The sequence below is a fragment of the Hypanus sabinus genome, chromosome 17, assembly GCF_030144855.1.
Source record: "Hypanus sabinus isolate sHypSab1 chromosome 17, sHypSab1.hap1, whole genome shotgun sequence".
Taxonomy (NCBI): domain Eukaryota; kingdom Metazoa; phylum Chordata; class Chondrichthyes; order Myliobatiformes; family Dasyatidae; genus Hypanus; species Hypanus sabinus.
This window is the reverse complement of record NC_082722.1, coordinates 29,083,401-29,099,506: the sequence shown is the minus strand read 5'-3', so window position 1 is coordinate 29,099,506 and position 16,106 is coordinate 29,083,401. Positions and strand designations below refer to the sequence as shown.

The following is a 16,106-nucleotide window of genomic DNA, read 5'->3' as shown; positions in this document are numbered from 1 at the left end:
GCCAAAATTAGGGGTGTGTCTATTTTTATAGATCCCTCAATATCGTTTACACATCATGAAATTATCTCTGACCCACAGGGTAGATTTTTGTTGATAACTGGTTTACTTTTCCATCGGAAAGTTGTTCTAGTTAATATTTATGCTCCAAACTTTGATTGCCCTGAATTTTTTAGACGTTTATTTACCTCTCTTCCTAATCTAAATGAATATATGTTGATAATGGGTGGATAGATCTAAACCTATTCGCACTCTTCCGAATAGATCAGCCCTACTTATTAATTCATTTTTGGTTGACTCGGGAATTACAGAAATTTGGCGGTTTTTGAACCCTAAAGATAAAGAATTTTCTTTTTTTTCACATGTATATCATAGCTACTCTAGAATTGACTATTTTCTTATTGATCATCGGTTATTAACGGATGTTATTGATTGTAAATATGATTCTATTACTATTTCGGATCATGCACCTTTGAAGTTATCTATTAAGATTTCGGACTATTCCAATAACACCAGATCTTGGAGACTTATCGCTACTTTGCTTCAAGACCCAGAATTTATTACTTATATAAAACAGCAAATTGACTTGTTCTTTTCTACAAACTGTACTGAAGAAATCGACAGAGGAATACTTTGGGACTCTTTTAAGGCTTTTATTCGTGGTCAAATTATCTCATATTCTGTTGGTAAAAGAAAACAAAGATATTTAGATATTGCTTTATTGGTGGATAAAATTAAGGAAATTGATAAGATTTATTCCGTGACTCCTACCAAAGAACTTTATAAGAAGAGAGTTGAGCTTCAAATGGAACATAGTTTACTATTATCTTCTTCAATTGAAAATCAATTAATTAGGACCAGGGCTCAATTTTATATTCATAGTGACCGTACTGGTAAACTGTTAGCTAATCAATTAAAGGCTATCTCGACTAAGCGACAAATTATTAAAATTCGCAAATTAGACGGTAATTTAACTACTGATCATAAAGAAATTAATAATACCTTTCAAGATTTTTATAAATCTTTATATCATTCAGAATTTGATGGTGACCAGTCCATGATAGATAATTTTTTTAACAATTTGAATATTCCTAAACTGACTGATGAAGATCATAGTCTGTTAGATGCTCCTATTTCTATAGTGGAAATAGGAGAGGCTATTTCATCAATGAACTCAGGGAAGGCTCCTGGTCCTGATGGTTATATAGTAGAATTTTTTAAAACTTTTTCTTCTTTGCTTTCTCCTTGGTTATGTGAAATTTTTAATGATGCGTTTGCTAAGAAGAGATTACCTCAATCTTTTTATGAAGCTAATATTTCTCTAATTCTTAAAAAAGATAAAGATCCTACTTTATGTACATCTTATCGCCCTATATCATTATTAAATGTAGATTCTAAGATTCTTACAAAAATTTTAGCTATTAGATTAGAAAAAGTACTGTCTCAGATTATTTCAGAAGATCAAACTGGTTTTATGAGGAATCGGTATTCCTTTTTTAATGTAAGAAAATTGATTAATATAATTCATACTTCACCACCCACAATCCCAGAATGTGTTATTTCATTAGATGCTGAAAAAGCTTTTGATAGAGTTGAATGGATATATTTATTTAATACATTGAGAAATTTTAATTTTAGTCCTAATTTTATATCATGGATTAAATTAATATATCATAAACCTGTTGCTTCTGTTTTTACGAATAACCACAGATCCTTTTTTTTTCAATTATCTCGTGGTACGAGACAGGGTTGTCCCTTAAGTCCTTTATTATTCAATATTGCATTAGAACCTTTAGCTATTGCTATTCGTGAATCTCCTAATATTTTTGGTATTACCCGTAATGAGAAGTTATATAAATTATCTCTTTATGCTGATGATTTGCTGTTATATATTTCTGACCCTGATAGGTCTATTCCTGCTATTTTATCCTTGTTGGTTCAATTTGGTACTTTTTCTGGTTATAAACTAAATTTAGATAAGAGTGAATTATTTCCTTTAAATGCACAAACTTTATTGACTGATAGGACACCATTTAAAGTTGTTACTGATAACTTCACTTATCTAGGCATAAAAATTACCAAGAAATATAAAGATTTATTTAGAATGAATTTTTTACCTATGCTTCATCAAATTCATCAACTTACTACAAGATGGTCTCCCTTGTTTTTATCATTAATTGGTCGGATTAATGCTGTCAAAATGATGATTTTACCGAAATTTTTATATTTATTTCAAGCCCTACCAGTTTTTATTCCTAAGTCTTTTTTTGATAGCATTGATTCAAAAATTTCTTCATTTGTGTGGCAAAATAAAAACCCTAGGTTAAGTAAAAAGCAATTACAAAAATCAAAAAAAGATGGTGGTTTAGCTTTACCTAATTTTAGATTTTATTATTGGGCAAATAATATTCGTAATTTATTGTATTGGAAATTAGATTTGGATTCACCACTGTGCCCACAGTGGGTAAATTTGGAATGTAATGAGGTAAAGGGATATTCTCTATTCTCTGTTCTTGGTTCTTGTCTTCCTGCGGATTTAGTTAAATTTAATAAACAAATATTTAATCCTGTTATTAAACATACATTACGAATTTGGTTTCAATTTCGTAAGTTCTTTATTTTGAAAAACTTTGTTCTTGATAGCCCTATCTTATTTAATTTCTTTTTCAAACCTTCCTGGACAGATCAAGCTTTTAACATATGGAAAAGGAAAGGTATAAAATGTTTTCGTGATCTCTTTTTTGAAGATACTTTGATGTCATTTGATCAACTTTCTAATAAATTTGAATTACCTAAATCTAATTTTTTCAGATATTTACAAATTAGAAATTTTTTACATAAAGTTTTACCATCTTTTCCTAATTCAACTTTGATGGACACTACAGATTTGATCTTTACCTTAAATCCTTGTCAGAAGGGATTAGTAGCTTTTATTTATAATATGATTATGAAGATACAACCAGAAATATCAGTTAGAATTAAACAAGAATGGGAAAAAGAACTTCAATATAACATATCAACAGATAAATGGGAAAAAATTTTGCAAATGGTTAATTCTTCTTCTATATGTGCTAAACATGCTTTAATACAATTTAAAATTGTACATAGAGCTCATATGTCTAAAGATAAACTTGCTCGATTCTATTCTCATATTAACCCTCTATGTGACAGATGTCATTTAGCAGTGGCCTCATTGACCCATATGTTTTGGTCATGTCCCACTTTACATAATTATTGGAAGGATATATTTACTACTATTTCCTCAATTTGGAATATAGATTTACAACCTCATTTTATTACTGCAATATTTGGTATACCAAATGAAGATGGCAATCAGTTTTCCCCCTCAATCAGACGAATGATTGCTTTTGTAACATTAATGGCCAGAAGGTCTATACTACAAAATTGGAAAGAAGTAAATCCTCCTACTACATTTCAGTGGCTTTCTCAAACTATTTCTTATCTGAGTTTGGAAAAAATTAGAAGCACTATTTTTGACTCATCAATTAAATTTGAAGAAACTTGGAGACCGTTTATTCGACATTTTCATATGAATTAATTTGGCCTTCTCCGGACCTTTCTGCTTATTCATGTTCAGGTATGGAGTTCCGGAGTTCTTTGACACTATCTTATACTTGTAAACTGTTATTATTGCCTATGTTAGTTTAGTTTAGTGTTTTATTTTTTTTTAATATATATTTTTTCTCACATATTTTTTAATATTTTTTTTTTTCTTTTTTAATGGTTATTTGTTTTTTTTTCATATAATCATGTGGACTTGATTAAGGTATTTTCTTTTGTTGATGTTTAGTAGGATATTATTATCTTATCAATGTGATTTCAAGTCTATTGTATTTATAATTTACTTATTACTATGTTATTTTTTTTTGTGTATATGTGAAAATCAATAAAAAGATTGAAAAAGAAAGAAAGAAAAAACAAAAAACTAATCGAGGAAATTCCCTTTATTTTCTGGGACACTATGCCACTTAACTGGGGTAGAAGACTGTTGCCGAAGAGTTTCTAACTATCGATGGCCTTGTGCACTTGTGTGACCAACAGACACAACACTGTGCTTTGAGCAAACAGTTTTTAAATAGCATCAGTTGTTTATGTTTGTGTTCAAAAAGCAGTGAATTTGTCATTGATAGTTTCCTCGAAAATTCATCGAATTAGAACTGCTGCCTAATTGGGCCAAAATGTACTGGTCCAGATGTGTCTTAATTAACTGGAATCCATTGTATTTCTGAGTCTTCCCTTTGACAGTCAAAGTCTTTTTAAAAGATAAAAATTTCAAGAGGACTAGAATATAAAAGCAAGGATGTAATGTTGAGACTTTATAACGCACTGGTGAGGCCTCACTTGGAGTATTGTGAGCAGGTTTGGGCCCCTTATCGTAAAAAGGATGTACTGAAACTAGAGAGGGTTCAAAGAAGGTTCATCAAAATGATTGCAGGTTTTGAATGGCTTGTCATATTAAGAGCATTTGATGGCTCTAGGCCTGTATTCACTAGAATTCAGAAGAATGAGGGGTGACCTAATTGAAATCTATTGAATGGTGAAAGGCCTTGGTAGTGTGGATGCAGAGGGGATGTTTCCTATGGTGGAAGAGTCTAAGACCAGAGGACATAACCTCAGAATAGAGGTACGCCCTTTTAGAACAGAGATAAGGAGGAATTTCTTTAGCCAGAGCGGTATACCTGTGGAATTCTTTGCCATAGGCAGCCGTGGAAGTTGATGGGAACGAGAGGAACGGGTTTGCAGGCAAATCATGGAAAGATGTACAGGATTACAGAGTTATTGCAGTGGCTAAATTTAACAACTCCAGTATTGACTGAAACTGCCTTAGTGCCAAGGGCTTGAATAGGGCAGATTTTTGCTACATGTATCCTGGAGGGTTTCTTGAAACAATACATTGATAGTCCAAACTAAATCATATAGTAGTGAATAAGCCAGGCCAGGTGACAGAAGTTTCAGGACAGGACCATTTTGTAAACAATGATCATAATTCTATAATTTTTAAAAGACTAATCCTTGAGTAAAACTGTTAAATGGTAGAAGGCTAATTACAACAGTATTGTCATAAACACAGAGATTCTGCAGATGCCGAAAATCTTCAGCAAGATGCACAGAATGCTGGAGGCTGATTTGCTAAATCTCTCAAGATTTTGTGTATATTACAACAGTTTAAGCAGGAATGGAGAATGTAGGCGGGGGGGGGGGCTGTCTGACATGTAAAAGTCTTTTAACAGCCATTTGATGAGAGTTCAGCGCCAGCAAGTTCCAATAAGGAAGGCAACATTCAGGAACAATGGAAGTACAAGAGATATAATGGATTCCACTTAATTGGGCCATCCGTTAATCGAGCTGGCTACATATTTGTGACAATTCTTGAAGAACAAAAACTAATCGAGAAAATAGCCAGGATTCCCTTTGTTTATTTGGGACACTGCTGGTTAATTTGGACAGGAGACTGTTGTGGCACAGCTTCTAACTAGTGTCGGTCATGTGCATTTGTGAGGCCATTAGACACTACACTGTGCTCAGAGCAAACAGTTTTAAAAATAGCATCACCTGCGTGTGCTTGTGTTATATTATCTGTTTCAGCAGATGGACGCCAATCAATAAGCAGTAATTTCCGTGATTTCTAGCAGCTGAAACCGTAGAATTTCTGGCATATAAACATGATATAAACATGCAAATGCTGGATATTGGAATAAACTTTCAAATAAAAACTTGCAGTGCACAAATAAAACAAAATGGATCAACATGATTTCCCACATAATTCTGTTCATGTTGTAATAAAATGTCTCTATCTTAAACATGAACCTCCTTATTCAGATGCTGATTGTTAAATATTTGTATTTGTTGCAATTTTGATTTTAGTTCAGAAGAGTTCTTTTCTGTAATTAAGATTCAGTACGTAAGTACTTGTAATTACTCAGACTCTTGGTTCCTAAAAAGAAAACCAGTCAATTACTTGTAGCTTTTGACTGAGTAAATTCAGATTCAGATTCAGTTTATTGTCATTTAAAAACCACAAATGCAATGAAGTTAAAAAATGAAAGGACAGAAAACTTAGAGATCACTGCAGAAGAAACTATAATTGGCAGTGGCAAAAAATCATACACAATTGATTCTTCTGTTCTGGCATCAGAATAGATGTGGATAAATGTATCTATATTATAATTACACTAATGGTTATGCTATCAGGAATTACCATTTGTATATAAAAAATAAGAATAAAAATCAAAATCTCTGAGAATTCAATTTTCTGCATTTAATTTAAAAGTTATAAATCTTTATAAAGTGCTTATAAAGACTGATTACAAAACAAATGTCTGATTCAATCAGTGCAATCCAGTACATCAGACCAACTATATTCACCTCAGCAAAACCGGGTAAAGTAGATGACCTTTCACCAGGATTATCCTTACCCAAAACATACTCCAGGTTAAATTATTTAGCCCCAATTTTCTTCACATAGTCATGAATAGTTTACATGGGTCTCTGCAAAATATCATGTATCAGCTTGCCTTGAACTTTAAAATGCTGACTCACCAAGTTCCAGGTATAGCAGTCAAACATAAATGCCACCAATTATTTTAGCCAAAATAACAGGTTAGACACGAATGCTAACTAGAGGCCATGGTGCACATTAGCACCAATGACTTACAGAGAATGTTGGGGGGGGGGTGTGGGAAGAGGGCAAAAGTCCTGTGTGGTTAATATAGGGAGTTGGGAAAGCAGATGAAAAGCAAGACCTTAAAGTTAGCAATCTCTGGAGTCCTCCTGGTGTTATGTGCTACTCAGGGGAAGAATAGAAAGAGAGAACAAATGAATGAATGGCCGAGGAACTGGTGTTGAGGGCATGGTTTCATGTTCTTGGATCACTGGAACTTATTCTGGGGCAGGGGTGACCTATGTGAGAGAGACAGGCTGCATCTTAACTGGAGGGGAACTAATATCCTGGCCAACAGGATTTAAACTAGTTAAATAGGGGACACAACCAGAGAACTAGGTCAGAAAGTGGAGGGATTGAGAGGTGGATAGAAGTAATGACAAGTGGGAAAAGGCAGGAACAAGGTAATAGTGACCATGTGATGGAGGGTTGAAATATATGCATTTTTATGCTAGGAGGATTAGGGGATGGATGGGTACATAACAGAGACTTTATTGAGAGAAGGATGGAATTGGATTGGATGCTTAACATTCCAGGGTTTTTATGTTCAAGATAAAAAGAAGTAAAAGGGGAGAGGGAGTTGCACTATTAATCAAGGGCAATATAACAGTTGCACCCAGAGAGGACATAATGGAGGGCTCATCTACTGAGTCTCTATGGGTAAAACTCAAAAATAAGAAAAGTGCAACCACTGCTGGCATTATACTACAGAGCCACCCCCTCCCAATAGTCACCAGGAAACTGAGGGACAAATATGCTGTTAGACATGGGAAAGGAATAAAATATCAAGGTTGTTCTAGTGGGTGACTTCCCTAATATAGACTGCAACATCCTTAGTGCAAGAGGTATAAATGGAATAGAATCTGTTAGGTGCATCCAGGAGTGTTTCTTAAATCAATATGTCAATAGTTCAAGCAGAGGGACTGTCCTGCACCTGGCCTATGAGCCAGGCCAGTTGACTGATCTTTCAGTGGGAGAACAGTTAGAGATCAGCGATCACAACTCCTTAAACTTAAAGATAGCTATATGCATGGACCTTGTAGGAGAATATTAAACTGAAGCAGGCAAATTATGAGAGTGTTATGCAGCAACTAGGGAGAAGAACAATTGTTGTGGAGCAAGTCCACATCTGACACGTGGAGGGTATTTAAAAACTGTATAGAGTACAGAAAGATATGTTCAAATAAGGGTAGAAGACCCAGGATGGCAAGTTAAAGGAAGTTTGAATGTCGAGATAGATTGTTAATTTAGTAAGAAGAAAAAGGAAACATATGTACAATTTAGGAAGCTAAAATCAAACTGAACCTTTGAGGATTATGAAAGCACCAGAAAAGAACTCAAGATGAGAATTAGGAAAACAAGGAAAGACCATAAAAAGTCTTTGGTTTGAAGGATTAAAGATAATCCCAAGGCATTCTATATATACGTGAACAAGAGGATAACTAGGGATAGACTACTCAAGGATAAAGGAGGAAATATGCACTTGGAGGCAGAGGATGTAGGTGAGGTCCTAAATGACCATCAGTGTTTACCAAAGGGAAGGTCATGGAAGACAGAGAGATCAGAGTGGTGTGTGTTAATTTACAAGGGCACTTTGATATAAATAAGAAGTACTGTTGGTATTCCTAAGACCATAAGATATCAAAGCAGAATTAGGCCATTTGGCCCATTCAGTTTGTTCCATTATTTCATCATGGCTGATCCAATTTTCCTCTCAGCCCCAGTCTCCTGCCTTGGCCCCATATCCCTTCATGCCCTGACAAATCAAGAACCTATCAACCTCTGCCTCAAATATACATAGAGATTTAGCCTCCACAGCTGCCTGTGGAAAAGGATTCCACAGATTCACCACTTGCTTGCTGAAGAAATTCCTCCTGAACTCCATTCTGAACAATGTCCCTCTATTCTTAGGCTGTGTCCTCTGGTCTTAGACTCTCCCACCATAGGAAACATCCTCTCTACATCCACACTAGCAAGGCCTTTCACCACTCGATAGGTTTCAATTACGTTACCCATCATTCTTCTGAACACTAGTGAAAACAGGCCCAGAACCATTTAACACTCTTCATGTGACAAGCCATTCAATCCTGCAATCATTTTCGTGAACCTGCTTTAAACCTTCTCCACTTTCAGCACATCCTTTCTGAGATAAGGACCCAAAATTGCTCACAACACTCCAAGTGAGGCCTCACCAGAGCTTTATAAAGTCTCAACATTACATCCTTGCTTTTATATTCTAGTCCTCTTGAAATGAATGCTAACATCCCATTCATCTTCAACACCACAGACTCAACCTGCAAATTAATCTTTAGGAAATCCTGAACAAGGACTACTGAATCCCTTTATGCCCCAGTTTTTTGTATTTTGTCTCCATTTAGAAAATACTCAACCCTTTTTCTTCTTGACAATACATTTGCTGACATTGTATTCCATCTGCCACTTCTTTTCCCATTTTCCTAATCCAAGTCCTTCTGTAGCCCCTCTACTTCCTCAGAACTACCTGCCTATCCAATCTTCATATCATCTGTAAGCTTTGCAACAAAGTCAAAGTCATTAATACAGAACGTAAAAAGAATTGGTCCCAACACGGACCCCTGTGGAACACCAATAATCATTGGCAGTCAATCAGAAAAGGTTCTCATTATTCCTACTCTCTACCTCCTGCCAATCAGTCACTGCTTTATCCATGCTAGAATCTTTCCTGTAATACCAAGGGCTTGTTAAGTAGCCTTATGCATGGCACCTTGTCAGAGGCCTTCTGAAAATCCAAATCCACAATATCAACTAATTCTCCTTGGTCTATCCTGTTTGTTATTTCTTCAAAGAATTCCAACAGATTTGTCAGGCAAGATTTTCTCTTAAGGAAACATTGCTGAATATGGGCTATTTTATCACGTGCCTCCAAGTACCCTGAGACTTCATACTTAATAATCAACTCCAACATCTTCCCAACCACAGAAGGTAGGCTAACTTGCCTATAATTTCCTTTCTTCTGCCTCTCTTCCTTCCTGAAGAGTGGAGTGACATTTGCAATTTTCCAGTCTTCCAGAAGCATTCCAGAATCTGGTGTCTCTTGAAAGATCATTACTAATGACTCCACAATCTCTTTAGCCACTTCTTTCAGAACCCCGGAGTGTACATCTTCTGGATTAGATGATCACCATCTAGTACCTTCAGCAGTTTCTGTTTCCCAAGAAACTTCACTCTAGTAATGGTAACTTCACAGACTACATGCCCCTGGATACTTGGAACTTCAACCCTTCTGCTTGTGTCTTCTCAGTGAAGAATGATGCAAAATACATATTCTGTTCATCCGCCATTTTGTCTCCTTTAACTACCTCTCCGGCATCGTTTTCCTGCAGTCCAACTCTCACCTCTCTTTTACACTTCATGTATCTGAAGAAACTTTTGGTGTACTCTTTAATATTACTGGCTAGCTTACTTTTTCACCTTTACCTTAATAACTTTTTTTAGTTGCCTTCTGCCTTCATCCCTGCCAGTGTTCTTTTCCAGTCAATTCTGACCAACTTCTCTCTCATGCCTCTGTAATTCCCTTTACTCCACTGTAATACTGATACATCACTGACTTTATACATATATACTTTACACTGATACATACTGTCTTTAGCTTCTCCTCAAATTTCATGGTGAATTTGATCTCATTATGATCACTTGTCCCTTAGAGTTTTTACCTAAGCTCTCTAATCAATTCCAGACAACACCCAATCCAGAGTAGCTGATACCCTAGTGGGTTCAACTACAAACTACTCTAAAAAGCTATCTTGTAGCCAGCCTAGAGATTCGCCTTCTTGGAATCCAGCATCAACCTGATTTTCCCAATCTATCTGCATATTGAAACCCCCCATGACTATTGCAACATTGCCCTTTTGGCATGTAATTTTTATCTCCTGTCATAATTTGTAGACCACATCCTTACTACTGTTTGGGGGTCTGTATACATCTCCCATCAGGGTCTTTTTACCCTTGCAGTTCCTTGGCTCTATCCACAATGATTCTACACCTCTTTCTAATGATTTGATTTCTTTTTTTTTACAAACAAAGCAATGCCACCCCCTGTGCCTTCCTGCCTGTCCTTTCGATACAATGTGTCTTCTTGGACATTAACTTCCCAGCTAAAACATTCTTTTAGCCATGATTCAGTGATGTCTACATCATCATACATGCCAATCTATAACTGTGCTACAAGGTCATCTACCTTACTCCGTATACTGCACATATTCAAATATAACACCTTCAGTCCTGTATTCACCCTTTTCAATTTTGTCCACCTTTTATGTCGCAACTCATCCTGTTGACTGCAGCTTTGCCCTATCCTCTGTTTATAAGCTAACTATCTCATCTTCAGCACTATCACTCCGGTTCCCATCCCCCTGTCAAATTAGTTTAAACCCACCCAAACAACTCTAGCCAAACTGCCTGCAAGGATATTGGACCCCCTCTAGTTCAGGTGTAACCTGTTCCTTTGTACAGTTCATACCTTTCACAGAAGAGATCCTAATGATGCATTAAACTGAACCTCTGACTCCTGCACCAGTTCCTCAGCCACATATACATCTGCTAAATCATCCTAACCTCACTGGCAGGTGGCACAGGCAGCAATCCAAAGATTACAACCCTGGAGGTCCTGTTTCTCAGCTTTCTACCTAGCTCCCAAAAAACTCTCTTCAGGACCTCCTCACCTTGCCTACCTATGTCATTGGTGCTGATATGCACCAAACTTCTGGCTGCTCACCCCCACCGTTGAGAATGCCATGGACCTGATCAGAGACACCCCCGATCCTGGCACCAGGAAGGCAACATACCATCCAGAAATTAAACAACATTAAGGTGGGCAAGTTCCTAAGGCCAGATGGAATCTATCCCACGTTATTGATAAACAGACATACTTTATTGATCCAGAGGGAAATTGGGCTTCATTATAGTCGCTTCAACCAAGAATAGTGTAGAAATATAGCAATATAAAACCATAAATAAATAATAATAAGTAAATTATTCCAAATGGAAATTAGTCCAGGATCAGCCTATTGGCTCAGGGTGTCTGACACCCCGAGGCTAGTGATGAGTTTGCTGGAGCCTTGACCACTATCTTTGTGTCCACTCTAGCCAAAGGATGAGGTCCCAGATAACTGATAAGTAGTTAATGTTGTTCCATTATTCAAGATGGGAACTAGGGATAATCCAGGAAACTATGGACAGTGAGTTTCACATCTGTAATAGGGAAGTCCTGGAGAGGATTCTTAGGATAGGATTCATGAGCAAGTGCAAAGCAATGGTCTAATTAGAGACAGTCAGTTTGGCTTTGTGGGAGGCAAATTGTGTCTTACCACCTTGATTGAGTTTTTCAAGGTGATGAAGTTGACTGACGAAGGTAGTGCTGTGAATGTTAACATGGATTTTAGTAAGGCTTTTGACAAAGTCCCTCATGGGAGGCTCTTCAAGATTACGATGCATGAAATCCATGGTGTTTGGATTCTGAGTTGGGTTGCCATAGGAGACAGAGGGCAGTGGTTGATGAGATTTATTTCGGTTGGAGGTCTGTGAGTGATTCATAATACTCTGCAGGAATCTGTCTGGGACTTTTGCTGTTTGTGATATATAAATGTAAAAGGATGGGCTAGTATGTTTGCAGACGATGTGAAGACTAGTGGTGTTGTGGATAACGTAGAAGACTGGCAAAAAAAATACTATGGGATATAGATCAGTTACAATATGGACAGAAAAATGGCAAGTAGAGTTTAAACTAGCCAAATGTGAAGTGTTTCACTTTTGGAGATCAAATGTAAATGGACAGTTGGTGGCAAGACCCTTAATGTTGCTATGTAGCAGGATCTTGCAGTCGGAAGTCCACAACTCACTGAAAGTGGCTGGAAGGCATGAGGCACGCTTGCCTTTATTAGTCAAGGAATTGAGTTCAAGAGTTGGGCAGTTACAACACAGCTTTATAAATCTATAATTAGGACGCATCAGGAGTATTGCATTCAACTATGGTTCAAGGGGACCGCTTTATTGAGTACCTTTGCTCCATTCACCACAAAAGGCAGGTTTTCGCAGTGACCGTTTCACATTTTAATTCCATTCCTTGTTCTCATTCTGTAATGTTGGTCCATGTCCTCTTCGACCCCCATGGTCCTTCTTCAACCTTTTACCTTTCACCTATCTCTTCCCAGCTTCTCACTTCATTCCCCCCACCCCCCCCCCCCCCCCGTACCCACCCACGTTCGCACTGACCTACTTTATCTATCGCTGGCCAGTTTGTACTCCTTCCCCTACCTCCACCTTCTTACTCTAGCTTTTTCTCCCTTTCTTTGCCAGTCGTAAAGGAGGATTCCGGCCCCAACATGTCGACAGTTTATTCATCTTCATAGATGCTGCCTGATCTGCTGAATTCCTCCAGCACTTTGAGTGTGCTGCTCTGGATTTCCAGCATCTGCAGATCCTCTTACCTTTTGGATAAATATACCCAAGTTGCAACTATTCTGATAAGTTATATTCTCAGGAAGGGCCAATCCTGCCTAGAATAAAACAAGGATTAAAACAAAGAAGGAAGTGGCCCTTTGAATCCTCAACATGGACTATGGATCCCACAAATCTCATGGCATCAAATGTGGGCAATAAACCTTGTTCCTGCTTGGCATCTATCATTCCCTCTCAGCTGATGAACCAAAGCTCCTCCATGCTGAACAACCCTTTGGAAGCAGCAAGAAAATTAGCTAGGGCACAGAATGCTCCTTACAGTCAATCACTAAGTGTGGCTTGGTAGCAGCACGAACACTGTTCTCGTTGAATTTACTACAGGTTGTAAATGAACAAAGACAAGGGATCAACTTATTTGAGCTTGTCTTCATGATCCTACTATGATGCACATTCCCATTACGACACTGGTGGAAGTGAACACCACACAGGCCTTGTGGTAACCCACCAGTGTGTTATGTGTCACTACAAAATGTACTAAGTGGTCTAGATTTAGAACAAACCTGCATTTCAAAACTGGGCATCCAAGAGGCACAAACTGAGATGTACATCACAATAATCACTAATGTGCTGGCATATTCCTCACCTTACTGATGCTATTAAGTTAGGGGTTTAATCCTGGTTCACTCGGGAGTGTAGAAGACCTATCAGGTACACCTAAAAATGAAATGCCAGTCTGGTGTAGCAGAACTACATGCAGGCTAAACAGCACGCAATGGTGATCTCACGGCCAATAGATCATGTCGTACTCCTGTTCACATTTACTCAATGGGTAAAGGGAAAATATATCATCGGTTTAAGTCCTATCACACATAACGAAAAATGGCTGTGTTTGTCCAGTCAATCATCCTAGACCCGGGATGTTGGTGGAGGAGTTCCTCACGTTCAATATTAACTGCTTCTTTCCATTGTATATCAGAAGGATATTCATTTATGATTATACATTCAAATCCATTCACAACTTCTCAGAAAGTGAAACAGCTCATGCATTTAAGCAGCATGATCTAGGGAACTGGGCCATTAACATCACTAAAGTGCCAGGCAATGTCCAAATTCAACATGATAATCTAACCGCCTGCCATTCACATTCAGTAGCATTACAATAACCAAGTCAAAATGTCAGAGACAGACAGACAGGGAAACAAGCCATTCAGCCCACCACATCTTCACCAACCAGTGAGCACCCACCTGCACTAATCGCAACTTCTAGCATTTGGTTCATATACTTCTATGCCTAAGGAACTTAAGTGCTCATTTAGGGACTTCTTTAATAGCTTGACTTATATCAAACACAAATGCAGTCACTGACACCACTTCAAACACTCTCCTGGTCAATGTATCACTGGTACTCATCACAATCTAGGTGAGAATGGTTTACCTCATATATCTTCTGAATCTCTTTGCCCATGTCCTAAATCTATGTTCTGTTGTTCTATCTACCTCTGATGGGGGGGGGGGGGGGGGGAGAGCTTCCTTCAGTGTAATTTTATACAGCTTAATCACATCCCCTTAACTCATCTGCTCCAGAGAGAACAGTCTCTCTTCATAATTGAAATGCTCCAACCCAGGCATCAACCTGGTGAATCCCCTCAGAAATCCCAGTATTGCATTCACATCCTTCCTATAGTGTGGCACCCAGAACTGCATGCAATACTCCATTTGAGGGCTAACCAAAGTTTAATAAAGTTGAAGTATAACCCTCCACTTGTACTCCAAGGTCACTCTGTTCACCAATCCTTTCCAAGACTCTACCACTCAAATATATCAATGAGTTTCATTAGTACCTACAAAATTTATGTTGCATCATTCCTTACATTTATCTGGATTGAACTACACAGTCCATTTCACTGATCAATATCACTTTGTAGACCAAGGTTACCAACTACATTATCCATTACTTTGTGAAATGGAATTCTGTTTCTGACTCTGCTTATATTTGCACTGAAGATACTTGACCTAATGAAGGCTTTTAAACTTAAGATGAAGATTATATTGCCCAGTGGGGATGTGTGCCTCATTTAAATTGCTCTGTGTGCTGCTTTTCTACTGCAAGAAGGGTTCAGTAGACAGAAGAAACTGGCGAGGAATTTGCAGGTAGAACTGATCCTTTGTGGACAAATAGGTTTTTCGAAGTGATTGCTAGGATGAGTTGTTCAGTCAAGCCTGAAGTTAAAAAGAACTGTACATTTATGACTCTGAAAAAGATGTTGTAATGGTTTTAAAGATGTACTTAGATGCAATTTAAATTTATTTTAAATTATTTTAATAGCTTTTAAATACTGAACAGCAGCCAAACACACAAGCATTTTGAGAACTGGATTGCTTTGAATGGCAACAAATCTGATTGTCCAGTTTATTATCTGTTAAAGGTTTTCTCAGCTACTTTGTGTGCAGGTCTTTTGCTGGCCTAATTATGCACCACAATTACATTATGCAAGGCCATGATCCTTTACAGGGGCGTACCCATTCAGTCTAGGACACTTCTGGCAAGCAACTTTAGCTTTGGGGAATCAGTAAAATCAGGCAGTAAACCTCATTTTGGCCATTGGATTTTCACACAACTTGTATAATTCTATGAACATTATGCCATATACATACAGGCCTCAAATTCCCTGAACAGACCTACATTAGCAAAATGAAATTTAATAAGAAATTACTCCAGGCAATGGTTACCTAGAATCCAATTTAAAAACATCTTCCACTGAAGAACTAACCTTTGTACACATTTAAAACAAGAGAACTGAATATACAAGATAAAACTTGAGAGAAGCAACCCTAAAAGTACTTACTATACCTTTAATTTGATGTAGGTAGAAAAGCACCCCTCCTTCAAAATCTTCTTCATTAACGAGTTTCAGTCTTCTCGGTTTTCTGCTCAGAACTGGACCCGACACAGATTCATCAGTACCAAAATTAAGTGATCTGCAATACATTA

General features: G+C 37.4%; 1 protein-coding gene across 4 annotated transcripts in view; it reads right to left on the bottom strand.

Moving 5' to 3' along the window:
- The window catches only part of cenpt (centromere protein T), a 123,893-nt gene that overhangs the window by 11,450 nt on the left and 96,337 nt on the right, over positions 1–16,106 (bottom strand). For all 4 annotated transcript variants that reach the window (XM_059992742.1, XM_059992740.1, XM_059992743.1 and 1 more), the window contains exon 11: positions 15,966–16,093. In XM_059992742.1, the coding sequence (XP_059848725.1) occupies positions 15,966–16,093 (128 nt within the window). The remainder of the gene's footprint in view (positions 1–15,965; positions 16,094–16,106) is intronic.